Source organism: Gekko japonicus, unplaced genomic scaffold, assembly GCF_001447785.1.
Source record: "Gekko japonicus isolate JY-2015 unplaced genomic scaffold, Gekko_japonicus_V1.1 scaffold155, whole genome shotgun sequence".
In the NCBI taxonomy this organism is placed as follows: domain Eukaryota; kingdom Metazoa; phylum Chordata; class Lepidosauria; order Squamata; family Gekkonidae; genus Gekko; species Gekko japonicus.
In genome coordinates, this window is record NW_015167534.1 from 1611606 (window position 1) to 1627018 (window position 15413).

At 42.5% G+C, this 15413-nt stretch overlaps 1 protein-coding gene across 1 annotated transcript in view; it reads left to right on the forward strand.

Annotated features, from left to right (window-relative positions):
- DNER (delta/notch like EGF repeat containing) overlaps nucleotides 1-15074 on the forward strand; it is a 241889-nt gene extending 226815 nt beyond the window's left edge. The window contains exons 10-13 of the mRNA XM_015413475.1: nucleotides 993-1106; nucleotides 4674-4805; nucleotides 13358-13604; nucleotides 14963-15074. Of these exons, the coding sequence (XP_015268961.1) occupies nucleotides 993-1106; nucleotides 4674-4805; nucleotides 13358-13604; nucleotides 14963-15074 (605 nt within the window). The remainder of the gene's footprint in view (nucleotides 1-992; nucleotides 1107-4673; nucleotides 4806-13357; nucleotides 13605-14962) is intronic.
- The last annotated feature ends 339 nt before the right edge of the window (nucleotides 15075-15413 follow it).

A 15413-nucleotide genomic window follows, 5' to 3' on the forward strand; every position in this document is an offset into this window, starting at 1 on the left:
GTCAGAAGGACATTAAAATACTACATTGTAAGGACGCAGTTCTTCAGAAAAACAGAGGCGATGTTTGTGAATATCTCCCCCCCACATACGGGGAGAAAAATGTCAAATGCCGCTTTGAGTACAGTGATCAGAGCATGCATAGCAGAAGCATATAGGTCTTCCAAACTTCAAATTCCGGATGGAATTACCGCGCATTCTCTACGCAGTGCTGCGACAAATGCGGCTCTCTACAACAGAGCGTTGGTGGAGGAAGTGTGTAGGGCAGCTACTTGGTCCTCTATATCGACTTTCATTCGACATTACAAAATCAATACCTACGACTCAGCCGATGCAGCTTTTGGGAGGAGAGTCCTGCAGACTATTCTTCCTTCCAATGACGACCCCCCGCCCAACATTTAGGGACACTGCTCTGGGAGGTCCCACAAGATGGCCTCCACCTCAGAGGGAGAATGACCATTGGTAGTCACAGGGAGGGGTCCTTCTCCTCTGAGGATTGGAGGACATCTTGGCCCTCCCGGGTCGTCATCATTCCTTTCCTACTTACCATTTTTTCCCTGTTAAATACATGGCAGCTTACAGTCTGTCACACTATCCTGTTATTCTGTGGTTACCAATCTATTTTTCACTGTTACATTAGTTAACACAGTATGTTCTTGTTATATGTGAGATGTTTTTATAGTTATAGCATTGCTTTTCGGAGTACCACAACTGAGCCTGGGGTGACTCCCACCACAGGAAACAGGAAGTTGTTTTTGGTTCCTGCCTCCCTGATTGACGGATGGGAATCACCCACAAGATGTCCTCCAATCCTCAGAGGAGAAGGACCCCTCACGGTGAGTACCAATGGTCATTCTCTGGGAGCAAAAATTCATATGATCATTTCATGAATATCAGGCACTTCCTTTCATAAGACAGATATGTTTCATATTTTGATTCCCCCCCCTTCAGCCCAAACAATGTTAGCAACATCTGTTTTCTCTTACCATTTTCAGGCAGGCATTGTGAATTGTACAAAGATCCTTGTGTTAACATCAGCTGTCAGAATGGCGGTACTTGCGACAGTGAAGGGCTAAATGCTACGTGTATCTGTGCCCCTGGATTCACAGGCAAGTAAATCGTAACTGCCGTAATATGGATAGTTATTCACCTGAGTATACAAAAGGAGCCGGTTGTCAAGTAAATGCATTACCATTTGCACATTATACTATGTAACTGAAGAACTCAACAATTTTTGTATGAGACATTTCATTTTAAGTTTTAAAAAGTGATACTAATTATATTCATTGTAGTTCTAATAAACACAGTACAAAGCAGGTAAAAGTGTTCTATCAAATGAGCCTGACCATCTGTATCCACATTAATCTTCTTGGTTTAATAGGTTACTGTAATAGATGCACACAGGAATTGTTCTCTCTGTTAACTGAAGCTTGACTGAACTAATATACTGAAACCTAGAGCTTCTTGTTCATAATCATAATAGATTACTTAAATAGTTATTTAGTTTTGAAATGCCTGTGTTTGGGTAATACCCAATCTAGTCCACATTATCCATTGAAAAGTTCATTCTGTCAAAAGCCTTTACAGGCAATATGCCTTGTCTTCTCTTGTGGGATGGCAGCTGTCAGATCAAGAATGCAACTAGTTAATTTGCATCAGGAACAAGATAGTGCATATAAGCAACATTGTTGAAAGCAGAAAAGAAATATCTGCATGGTACTGATTTCTCGTATGATGAGAAATGCACCTTCTGGAATGAGGGCAAGTAATGAAAAATACATCCTGGGGGTTACTTTGGTGACTGCTTCTTTTTCAAAGGAAGGAACACCTACTGGCTGTGTGAATTAACTGTCTCTGGGCCAGAAGGACATCCAGACAGTGAGCCACTTCATCAATAAGCTCACAAAGCTCACAATGGCCCAAAGCTCACAAAGGCCCAAACTGCACATGACTGCTAACTACGCAGCAGCAGCTAGTGGGGAATGGCCTTCCCCTCTCAAAGCGTATCCTGAATGGGTTCAAAATGGTACCGTGGGGGAAGGAAAGGCTCCTGCCTTCCCCCCCCAAGCTATTTTCCTGCATGAAAACTGTGCTGTGGGGGTATTTCACCAATTTTGCTTCTCTGTGTGGAGTATCTGTGCACATGGAACAGCAAAATCAGGGAAATAACTCCACCCAGTGCTGTTTTTTGCACGGGAAAATGGCTTGGGGGGGGAGGTGGGGCTCTGCTTTTTAAAAATTTTTTTTAAAGAAGCCATTCTCCACAGCTGCTGTGTGGCTGTGCAGAACACGAGTTGGCTTTGGGGAACCCAGGCCCAAGTCTTTAAAAACAGTAATGTGTAGTTTGACCCAAAGTTAGCTATTCCTGCTCTTCAGCAAGCGTAATCACTTTCCAAATAGGAAAATATATTAATATCAGGAAAGACATTCATAGGTTATCCTTAGCCAGAGTTCATAAAGGCTACTGTAGCATATATGCTATTGTAAGCCCTACAGTGGTATCTGGAAACATATTGTTAAAATGCATATGCTGATAACATACTAGGATCTTAACATAATGGCTTTTCAAACTATTTACCATTTTTCTCCTTGAGGGTTAGTTTTAACGAGGAAGAAAGAATAAGCCACAGCGTATGGCTTATAGCGTAGCATGCTAAGAACAGGACCTGCAGGGTTTAAAGCAAACACAGAAGAAATCATAGGGAAGTAATGGAAAACAATTGCCACCAGTCACTGCAGTGAGCTCCTTCTATGTTACATCGTCTTCCTATTATTCAGGAAGACGCAAAATGTATTGCAGTGTTCCGTAGGAGATGAACGTCCATGTCATAAATTCTTCATCTAGATTTAATAATAAGGAATAACTGCTGTGATTCTTATACTGCCATGGTGAATTAGATGCATTACGTGCTAGAGAACACTGTATGCTTTCTCAGCACCAGTTAGGAAGTTTTAATATGAACTCTTATTCATGTTGTCTTAGTGTTGTGTGTATAATGTATAGAATTCCTTGCTCCTTTCCCCCCTATGAAATAGGTCTTTTTCATCCTTTGGTTGGGGTTAATCCATGATCTTTATTGCAGATGAAGACTCCTGTAATTTTCCCACAATCACAAAAGTAGATTGTTGTTGTTAATATATTTTAAAGAGTACAGCAAAAGTGTCCTCTACCTGACCCATTCCCCTCCCACACCGTGTTCAGGTTTTGCCCCTTTTTTTGTATAAATTTATTTTGAGATGACTGAACATCATGTTTCTGAATGAATGTAGTTGCTCACACCAATTGGTATAGTTAAGAAGTGACCTAAGCTAGAGTTGACAGCTCTGGGTTGGGAAATACCTGGAGATCTGAGGGGTGGAGCCTGAGGAGGGCGGGGTTTGGAGAGGGGAGGGACTTCAATGGGTTCTAATGCCATAGAGTCCACCTTCCAAAGCAGCCATTTCCCCCAGGTGAACTGAGCTGTATTGCCTGGAGATCAGGTGTAATAACTGGGTGTTTCCAGCTACCACCTGGAGGTTGGCAACCATAAGCTTTGGCAACTGCTCTTGTAAAGATTATTTTAATAATGAATTGGTGATTGTAGTTCATGGAAGCCATAAACTAGAACATCAGTCACTATTTGATATGGAGAGGCAGATTGAATGACATGGTGCAAAGTTTTTATTGCTGCTTCCATCAGAGTGTCATCCTTAAGATGTTCGTAAACTTGAAAAATGTTTGCATGATTGTTCAGTACAAGGTATATTGTTTTCCTGCTGTGATAGATTACATGAGCCCCACTTGCCCTGAATAAGGCCCAGATGTGGTAACAGCTATAGAACCCTCTGCGTAATCAATCACAAAATTTAAATGGAAGACATTTAAATTCTGTTGACTTCGTCTGGGGGCTGATTTATTCCCCCCTCCGGGCTCTGTTTCAGTCTTCAAAAGTTGACTGCTTTGCTGCACGGGTGGGTTTTCCTACATCAGGTTGTATTTATTTCATTTATTCCTTTAGACATTTTTATCCTGCTTTTCTCTCTAAGGGGTACCCAAAGTGACTTTAAAAAATAGCGAAATACAGTCCAAACAAAACCAAGCTTTGGGTCCCCATTTGGGGGGGGGGGAGGCAGGATATAAATGAAGCTAATAAATAAAATGGAACAAACACAATACAATCTAAACATGCACACTAAAGCCACATCATGGGCTGGTTCTAGTTCCATTGAGCCAACTCATGCAAATATGAATATGAGCCAAGGGCCCTCTGAAGCTTGCCAAAAGGCTTGCACCTCTGGCTACACCTAGGCTATCTGCAAATGGAGGAGGAAAAAACGCAGCCCAGATTTTTTCCAGCTGCTTTCACAAAGATGTTCCCTGCTTTGCTCCCTGATGTTTTTTGCATACCATTTCGCTCCTATGCAAACCTTGGATGCCTTTTTCCATTTTCTATAAAACAAAAAATAAGTACATGTTGCAGTGGCAACAGCTGCTTCCAGTATAATGTAAATTGGTCTTCATATGTGGTGATTATCTGCTGTGGGAGTAATATGAGTGCTAAAGTGCTTTAGTGATTTTAGTTGCATTGTGTTGCTAATAGCATATTGATTATTGGTGCCTGAAATAGAAAGGAATGAAGGTATGCTGTTAGAATTCTGTTTGTACAATATAAAACTATCTTCCTTCCATTTTTAAGGTGATGAATGTGATGTCAATATAAATGACTGTGAGAGTAACCCCTGTCATCATGGCGGAATATGCATAGACCAGCCCAATGGGTACACTTGCCATTGTCCACGTGGTTGGGTTGGAGCAAACTGTGAAATACGTACGTACTGGTGTTTTGTTGACATTTTAGCATACTGGTAATGATGGTGTGATACACTAATCATTTCCTTTGAGGCATGAAATTTCCTCTCTTGTTCTGCCGGGACAGATCTCAGAAGCTAAGCAGGACAGACTCTGGCAAGTATTTGGATGAGAGACCATCACAGAACACAGAGAGGCCAGAGGCAGGCTATCTAGCCACTTCTTTGAATGTCCTCCGTGCCCCAGTAGGAGTTGCCAGAAGATGTCATGACTTCCAGGCATGGGCACGCACACACACACAAACACACACAGAAATGCAAAAATACAAAAACAAGAGTTATCTCTTTCTATAACTATTGACTTTAATGGACTTAGAAGGATGCTCCCGTTCATAAGATTCTACTGAGAAAAACTGTTGTCTGCATACAGCCTTAACATCCTGAACATTCATGTGAACCTTATTCAAAGATCCCCCCTAATGAGTCTCTTCTTTATGAAGCTGTGCCTAATATTAGATACTTTTAAAAAAAATGTGTGCCAGAAGCATGAAAAATGTTGCCATGATTTTCCTCATGTAATTTGTTCTTTCAAGGATTACATATTAAGAATGGTGACTTCATTGCCTGTCCAGCTGCCTTTCCTCCAAAGAAAAGCTATGAGAAAGTTTAGTCTGACTTTAATTCAGATGTGTCCTCCTCCTCACATTTATGTGAGAGCTTACGTATTGCATTACTTGCAGTATAGGACATTCTAGATCAAAGTGGTAGGATTTCTGGGTAGCTTGTCAGTGGATTGAACTTTGTCAGTTCTTCAATGAACCACTAAAGACAAAATTGGGCTATAGATGCACAGACAGTGCTTAGCAAGCTATTTTGAATTTGCCGTGTTAATGGACAGAGTCAGGGTACAGGGACAATCTCTGTCCCTCCAGGCTTAACTACTTGAGGTGCAGGACTTTTTAGAGATTTTGCTCACCAAAGTACAAAATATGGCCTATGGGTTACCTTCATCACACATTGGGTGTGTTCAGATGAGGCATTTGCAATGGTATAGGTGCCGGTTGGAATCGGTGTACTTACTGGCACTCACATGGTGAACATCTGCCTTCCGTCCCTAACCGTTGCAAAGGTTTCCAAGTGGTGGTATCCTGAGTGCAACGGTTGTAATAGCTTTACCCCCGTCTGATCACTCTCCAACATTGTAGAGCCACTTCCGCTATGAAGCCCAAGGCTTCCGATTTTTGCCCACCATTTTTTTTTGTTAGGTTGGCAATATGCGCTTGGGCGAAGCTTCGCCCAGTGTTTGTTTAAAAAAGAAAAAGAAAAGGTCCTTAGTTTAAGGTTTTAGAGGACTCTGAGACCTCAGGGAGGCCAGTTTGGTCTTTAAACTTTAAATGTAAGACGGGGTGTTTTGTGCATGCGTGAAGATCGCCATTCTGTGGATGGCTGCCTATGCGCATGGTCAAACTGAGGGTTTTTTAAAAAAAACAACGCGACGCCCGCTGCATGTGAACGGGCATACAGTGATGGGCTCCGCAGACAGGAGGTAAGTGTGATCACGTTTCAGCTGGCATAAACTGCACTGGTTCCAACTGGTACAGTTTATGCCGGCTGAAACGCCCTGTCTGAACACACCCAAAGAAAGATATAAACTACCTTCTCGTGCACCTCATAACACACGTCACCAGTCAGTAGTTTTGCATGCTGTGACCAGCAAGCCTGTGAAAGTCATGCAATGCCCTGGCAGGGAGAACAAGGCTTGGCTGTCTGACCATAAGATTTAAAGTCTGTCAGCTGGGAAAGGAAGGAGGAGGAGCAGTAGCAGAGGGAGAGGCCAAGGAGGCTGACAGCTGCTGTAGAGAGGGGGAGGCTCTCGAAGCTGTGAAAGATGAAGAGGAAGGGTTGCAGAGGCAAGCTGAGGGTGGGGGGGGCGGAGGCTGTGAGGATCCTGAGATTCTGGCAGAGCTAATCCCAGGCTGGGAAGAAGTCGCCAAAAGAGGAGAGACTAAGGTTGATTCTGCACCCATCTGTTTCCTTGCAGTTTTTCCACAGCCACATCAGGAGGTTAATCTCCCTCTACACTGCATGCCACTTTCACTTTCTTTGTTCATCAGGTTTTATGGTACCGTCTGCAAAGACTGATGACCATTCAGGAGGGACTTCACAGTCAGTATGGTGTTGCTCCGGGGTATCTGAATGTGGTTTTGAGCAGCTTCTGATTTGAAGGGAACAATCAAAAGCAGACAACGACACAGTTTCATTGACTTCCATCAGTTCCCTGGCCCCTGTTTCCCCCTCTGTATTTATAATCTCGCCATGAGTTACTTGGCTCAGGTGGCGAATGACCACTGAGGCAAGTACTGACATAGGAAAATCTGCATAACAATGCAGGAGTGAGCATTGAAAACAAAATAGATGGCAAGCTGACACTAGCCAGTGCACAAACCAGGATCCGAGGCAATGCAATGAAAACAGATATTCTGAGGCAAGGGGGAACCGGGTTGAGTGCTGATAAAATGTGGAGCAAATGCCAGATGCAGAATGGATCTGAGCTAGAGGAGGTGCTGCCAGGCAGCAATCGAACTCCATTGCCACAGAACCCATGGAAGGACTTCCTAAAGCAACTTTGAGGACAACAGGGAGAAGGGAGTTGTAACAGGAGAAGGAACTCCTCACTTTGGGAAGGCACAGGGCAGAGGTGTAGGAGAAGGCACAGGCTAAGCACTGTATGAACTCTATAAGTGCATATATGTAATGCAGGTGGCCAGCAAGGATCCTTGCTCTTTACAAACTTAAAGAGTCCCTGGTGTAAGGCCACAGCAAGGAGTGACACATGCTTTGGGGGATTTCCATGCTAGTGTGATCTGCTGCTGATTATGGCTTATGCCGCCCACTATAATATAGACTGCTGTTCATCAGATAGTTATCAACCTGACATGGAGACATGAGGATGTCATGCTGTACATTATGAAAGCTGTTTCTAGCTTCCTCTGCATGGTGAAAGTATGCGTAGATTGTCCTTTAATGATGTCCTGCAGGAAATAAGACTGATACCTAAAACAGGCAAGTTCAAATGAGTGACAGTTTCTTTAGGTGGTTGGCAAGACAGACAAGTGAATTTAATATCCTGAGACTTGTCAGTCATCCTTTAGAAAAGCACTCCATGCAATACCTTTATTATCAATGCATTATTATTTGGCTTAATGGTGTTGTATGAAAAGATACGGATATCTGGAACCAGATACTTTTTATTACACATTGAGGGTGATGTGGTATACATCCCAATTATAAAGCTACAAAGTGCTTAGTCACAGATGTGAAATTCAGAGAACTGGTGGGGTGCAGGACAAAGAGGCACCAGCATATCAGTTCAGTCTTGCCAGACAGAAAGCAGGGCTTTTTTTGTTTGATGATACTTACTGGTACTGAGTACCAGCCCCCTCCCCCCCGCAGGTTGTTACCAGTTTGGTGTAGTGGTTAAGTGCGTGGACTCTAATCTGGGAGAACCGGGTTTGATTCCCCACTCCTCCACTTGCACCTGGCTGGATGACCTTGGGCAAGCTGTAGCTCTGATAAGAGCTGTTCTTGAAAAAGAGCAGTTTCTGTCAAGAGCTCTCTGAGCCCCACCTACCTCACAGGGTGTCTGTTGTGGGGAGGGGAAGGGAAAGGAGTTTGTAAGCCGCTCTGAGACTCCCTTGGATAGTGAAGGGCGGGATATAAATCCAATCTCTTCTTCTTCTTCTTCTACCAAGGCTTGAGGGGGAAATTAGTTTTTTTTTTAAGCACTGATAGAAAGAATAAGGGATAGAAATGAAATGTGTAACTCGGTTCATGCTTGCTCTATGCTCACTCTGAAAGACACTATGCTCACCTCTGAAAGATGTAATGAAAGGTGCAACTGTCCTGAAAGAGCTGAAAATAGAAGACAGTCGTGGCTCGGAAGACCAGCAAACATTGCTAGGCATGCCAGGATGCCTGGAAGGTGGCACCTGGGATGCCTAGCATACACTCCCAGTAGCTTTCTGGACTGAAGCGTAGACAGACAGACCAGAAGCAATAAATGAGTCACATGCTGTCATTCTGAATCCAGGTTTATGAAGAACCATTCTAGAATGGGAAGGATGGATTCATCCTTAATTTACAAAGATCAAATAAGTCCAGGCAGGTTCTTCCGGAGCTTTCCTTACTGAGCCTCGAAATGAACAATCTGCCCCCGCACAGGTGACCTGGAGTTCATATCTGAGCTCATGACTCTTAATACACATCTCTTTGTTATTCATTAAACTATTTGTAAACACATCATGCTTAGATACATCGATTTTATGGTCCACTTACTCAAAGAGTACTTCATTGATAGAATACCTTCTCACTGCTGTTATTAGTCTTCAGTCACTGTCATTTTAGCAAAATAAAAGTATTGCTGAAGTTTAAAAGAAAAACAAGAACAATGAAGTCTATGCTGAGCACACACACACCACATGCACTGGTTTATAGGAAAGTGTTTCAGTTCATAGAACATTTTCCCAAACTGCCAGGAAATGGTTGTGATCTAGCAAAGGGAAATTGCTGAGTAGCAGCACAGAACCTTGCCCCCCTCCAGAATTTTGAATATTCTTATATACAATTTTAGGTCTCATTGGTGTGTTCTCTACTTCTGAATCCCGGTAGCACGCATTTCAGTGCAAAGCCATGGACTATTTTCATTCTTATCTTGCAGAAAGTTACCAGCATGTATTACTTTCATGTACTATGGGGACATTTTGTGGTTTCAGATGACACACTATACTAGTCTGCAGCTAATAATCAAAACATGATTTGTAAATTAGACCCAGTTCTGCATAGAAATGTGTATTACAATGAAAGAAAAGATAATCTAACATTCCCCTCTTCTTTCCACCAACTTTTAGCAGCTGTAGGGATTTCTGTTTCGAAATCTGTAAAACAAAATCAGAAGAATGACAGCCTGCCGTTAACTTGTTGCTATAAAGTTTCACATTCTGAAGAATAAATTCGGGTGGGTAGCCGTGTTGGTCTGAAGCAGCAGAACAAAGTTGGAGTCCAGTGGCACTTTTAGGACCAACAAAGTTCTATCCAAGGTATCTGAAGAAGTGTGCATGCACACAAAAGCCTATGCCTTCAGTAGAACTCTGTCGGTCTTAAAGGTGTCACTGGACTCAAAAATTTGTTCTGAAAAATAAAAATAATTTTTAAGTGAACAGGATAAAACATGGTTTTATTGTACACAGAAAGGAAAGAATAGTCACTGTTGTAGATTTTCCAGGCTGTATATGGCCGTGGTCTTGGCATTGTAGAACCTGACGTTTCGCCAGCTGCTGTGACTGGCATCCTCAGAGGTTACCTGGTGCTGGCGAAACGTCAGGTTCTACAGTGCCAAGACCACGGTCATATACAGCCTGGAAAATCTACAACTAATGAACTCCGGCCGTGAAAGCCTTTGACAACATAATAGTTACTGTATTAGAAAAAGGAGTGAGCAGTGATTCACAAAAGTTCATACCCTGCCACAATTTTTTTTAGTCTTTAAGGTGCTAATGGACTCTTGCTACAGACAGACTAACATGGCTACCCATCTTGTATTAGGATAAGTGAGCAAAACAGGGGAAATGTTATTTTTTAAAAATCTGAAAGATGAAAGTATGATTTTTTTCCCCAAGTCATAACCAGGGGTCATTTTGTAGAAAAAGAGGTGCAGGAGCTCATTAGCATAACTCATTAGCATAACTTATTTGCATATGCCACACCCCCTGACATCACCAGAAGTGTGTCACAAGGCAACACTCACCGCTCAGGCCCCACTGGACTGTTTTGGATTGCTAGCTATTGGGGGGTGGGGGGAACGTGCAGATCTGTCCTAGCAGAGGAGGGAGAGCTTGTACCTGAATAAAACTTGGTCTTAAAGGTGCCACTGGACTGTTTTGGATTGCTAGCTATGGGGGGGGGAACGCACAGATCTGCCCTCACAGAGGAGGGAGGGCTTGTACCTGAAGGCGGGCTGGGGGGGGGGGCTCTGCAACTTACCTGGCTGTTTCTTGCTCCTCATGTCCTGACTGAGGGCTGCTGGGAGCAGGGGGCGGGGCTTGTTGTATGTGCCCACCCCCTGGGCTCCTTATTGCCGGAGCTCCGCTCCTGTGCGCTCCCGCAGGAAATGAGCCCTGGTCATAACTAGCTTATAGCGACCCCTGATGGGGTTTTCAAGGCAAGAGACATTCAGAAGTGGTTTGCCATTACCTGCCTCTATGTAGCAACTCTGGTATTCCTTGGTGGTTTCCCATCCAAAAACTGACCAGGGCCAACCCTGCTTTGCATCTGGTATCTGACAAGATCGGGCTAGCATGGGCTATCCAAATCAGGGCATCATATGATCTGCTTTGTATGAAATGGCTCACAAAAGCTATTCTACATTTCCCCTGCTTTTCTCACACTGAATTTATCTATTAAATATTGTAGCTATGTGGAAATAATATGTGAAATTGTAAATGTAACATTGTAAAAACTGCTGTGAGTGAAACACAGATAAATACGGGACACTGTGCTCATAGATGTCTTTGGGCTGACACCTGGACCAGTTTTAAACTTGTTCTCATTCTGCATAACTGATACAATATTCCGATCTTGTTGCTATTGTTCAAAACTGCATTTCAAAGCTCCTTCCAGAACTGAAACACAAAGCTCACAGCTGGGCTCTTGTGTTCATTAGGAAGCAGTGTACCTTAAAATATTCAGTTCTCCAACCTACTGAATTGGTAAATGCTTTATTTTTAAGGTCACTATGGGGAAAAAAAGAGTATGTGAAAAATGATTTGTTTATATTTTTCACAGTTAACCTGTCTTTTCAGACGATACAAAATATTATCTGACAAAAACAAATCCAAAGAAATGGTAAATCAATTTCTCATTATTATTGATTCATAAAATAAATCTATTACATCAGGAATATTCCATATTACCAGGCTACTACCGGGACATTTCCAGTGCTATCCTAAGCAGAGTTATACCCTTCTAAGCCCATTAGATGTGAACCCATTTGGAAGTAGGTGAGTCAGCCAACACCCATGGACCATATTCAGATGTCATGAAAAATCTCTGCCCATAATTGGCTTGAACGCAGCTTGTTGCTGTACTCCCACACCTTCAATCCCTCGTGTGCAGAGCACAGTTGGAAGCATCCCTGGTTTGGGATTCCTTCAATCAAACTCCAATTTGCCATAACATTCTAGGCATGTTGTATATCATAGCAAGTTAGAATCGGAAAGCTTTCCAAGCTAGGAAGCTTTCAATTGCTTTCAATTGCACACCGTGCCCGGGGCAAAGGGAGAGGAAAGAAGAGCATACAGGCACTGGAACATGCTGTGCTTCATGGCGGTCATGAACAAACAGATTTGTTGTGATGTCTGAAACCATATTTAGGTATGCAAGTCCACAGTCACATGTGCATTTATAACCTATGCAGTGTATTTCTCATGAGGTTAATCTATCACCCACTATCTAGAAAACACAGGCAGAACTTCTTAAATGACTTCTAAGCAAACAGAGAGACTCCAGGGTGCTCAGCAGCTTCAGTAATTTTTCAAGCAATGAACAACAACAAATGTGTGTTCACCTGCAGGCACAACTGCAGCTGGACAGTTTTAATGGCAGAGCATTCATCATTTTGGGCTAGTCAAGGGAGCTTGCTGCTGTGACTTGAACAGGGATTAGTCAGATCTTTCCAGATTGATAAACAGAGGTTCTACTCTTCATAAACTGACATTCTGGTCTGCACAAAATACTTGAAGGGCACTGTTTTGAAAATTGTAGCAGTTATCATTAAAGCAAATATTAATGAAATACTATCTTGAAAGGGTTTTTAGGCTTCAGGAAGACTATCATAATAGAAAATATTAACTAATGTCATGTGCACTGGTAATGTTAACAGTTGGAAAGCAGCATCAAAGCCCATTCCACTAGGGCTCAGGCAGATGAAATGAAGATATGCATGCAGAGATCATGCATTTCTATAAAATGTAAATTCAGACTCCTGCAGCCTCCATTTACCTTAGAGCCATTTTAGCTTTTAGATGCTACACTATTTCATGAAGATTTTTGGTTAGACATTTGGTGGCTCCATCATCTGCTGCACTTACATTCATGGTTTCTAGTGAGTTCCCATTGGTATACAGAGTTACCGACTTACATACTCAGCTTTTCAATTGCTTAGGGAGCACAGACATGCTTGGCATGGGCTTACCTGCACATAAGCAGCATAGCTGGACCTGGGGCTGGTGGGACAAGTGGGGGCAGGCTTAGGAGCAAATGCTACCCTCCATTGTGTGGAAAATACAGTAAGGTGGCCCTTAGTTCACCCTTCTCTGTACCATTAGGATAATCTGACCCAAATAAGAAGTTTAGTAGTAGAAAGGAACAAGAATACATTTGTTTTGCAATAGTATTCCTTCTGGTTTTCTGCTGGATGCTGCTCCACCAAAAGGACAATCAGGAATGTTGAAAGTGAGAATGCTTAAAAATAATGAATACAAATAAATGTGTTTCCCCCCCCCCCCATTCCTTTCAGACCTACAGTGGAAGTCTGGGCACATGGCAGAGAGCTTGACAAACATGCCACGGCATTCATTGTACATCATAATTGGAGCCTTATGTGTAGCATTTGTCCTGATGTTGATCATCCTAATTGTGGGGATCTGCCGCATCAGCCGTATTGAATATCAGGGTTCTTCAAGGCCAGCATATGAGGAATTCTACAACTGCCGGAGCATTGACAGTGAATTCAGTAGTGCCATTGCCTCTATCCGACATGCCAGGTTTGTTGGGGTAAAGGGGAAGGTGGGGAAGGTATGGTATAGTACTTAAAAACTGCAGACAGTAAACCTGTATCTTGACTGTCCCAGTAGAGTTTCTGGGTGAAGGCTCACATGACAGAATGTTTCCCCACAAACAATATTCCTGCTCTTAGAAAATCAGCAATTTAGGAAGAAGAGGTATTTGACCTCTTATTCCCAACCTCTAACTTTGTATGTACAAAGATGTTTTAATGGAATAGTTTGAGGTCAAGTGAGCCCACACCTGTAGATTAAAATGATTCTCCCAAAACACTGCTTTGCTAGTAGAGACAAAGCTCCCTGCCTCTCAACTGTTTGGTTTAAATGGCCCATGAACAGATATGAACCAGGTCAGTTCACAAACCAACTTTTCCATTTGTATGGGTTTGTGGTTCAGCTAGTGGTTCAGCCAAGAACTGTGAATTGAATTGCAAAAATGAGGTTCTTGCCCATCCCTACTCTAGGATGGGATTCATCTATATATCTAATAGCCAACTTGCCCCCGGAGTGCGGATCGCTAGATCCGCGCTCCGGGGGCAGCTGGGGGGCCGGGGGAGGTTTGTGCACACGTGGGCTGGTCCCCACGTGTGCACAAAAAGGGGGGGCACCGGCCTCGCCGCCGCCGCCACCTCGGGGAGATCGAGGGGGGATGGAGGAGACGGAGCTCTTCTCCCCCCCGTGAGTATCGCGGGTCCCCCTCTTGTGTTTTTCTAACAAGGCTATCACTTGAAGGTATACCTCGGTCCACTGTTGTACCAGTTATCAATTTCTGCTGAAGCACTGATCAGGTTCTGGTGGACCAATTTCTGGTGGACCACAGTTTACTAGGATTCTGGTTTAATGAAAAAACAAACATTAGTCTGACCGACCGTGTCACTCCCCACCTGCAAAATGAAATGGAAGAGTCAGGATTGATATGCTGATTGTGTATAATTGTGTATAAGTCCACTTTATGTGAAAGAACTTTGAATCTGTGAGAAACATCAATATGTGTTTGTGATCAATATTTATAATAATATATAACAGAGAGTTTTGAAACAGCTGTTATCAAGGACAAGGTGAATGAGGTATTTGCCTTTTGCACACAAAGCTGAAGGATGCAGGAAAAGTATAACATGACTAAAATAAGTGTTGTGTTATTATGCTTTTTATTTGTGTGTTTATCTTTTCACCAAAACAGCTACTATGGGGTGCAATTTTAGTGAGTTATGAATTAATGTCTGATAGGAGTGGGTCCTTTATTGTTTGTTTTGAGATAACCGTGGGTTGCTACGGTGAATGTGTGTGTGCTACCATTCTGCTGTTTTGTTCACAGTATCCTTTTTTGTTTTTGTCCCCAGGTTTGGAAAGAAATCTCGGCCTGCAATGTATGATGCCACCCCAATTACTTATGAAGATTACAGCCCTGATGACAAACCTTTGGTCACACTGATTAAAACAAAAGATTTGTAACTACTTCAGGTGTCTGGGGGGTTTTTTGGATTATTTTTCAAAAGGAATGGGCTACTGAATTAATTCAAATATTTTTAAGATGAAGAAAGTGTAAGAAATTAAATTGTCAGCTGCTCCAGAATTTTCTGTAGATTATTTAAGAACAAATCTTCTGCAGCTTTTAGTTTGGGAAAAATATTTTAAAAAAATGAATTTGTGAAGTTCATGGTTTACCTTTTAGTGTAATTTCAGCTTTAGAAATTCTAATCTTAACAATAGTGTGTACTTTTACCAAATTTGGATGAACTTCTGTGGTTGTTACAAACAGAAAGCAAAGTGTTAAGCAATGATAAGTTTCTC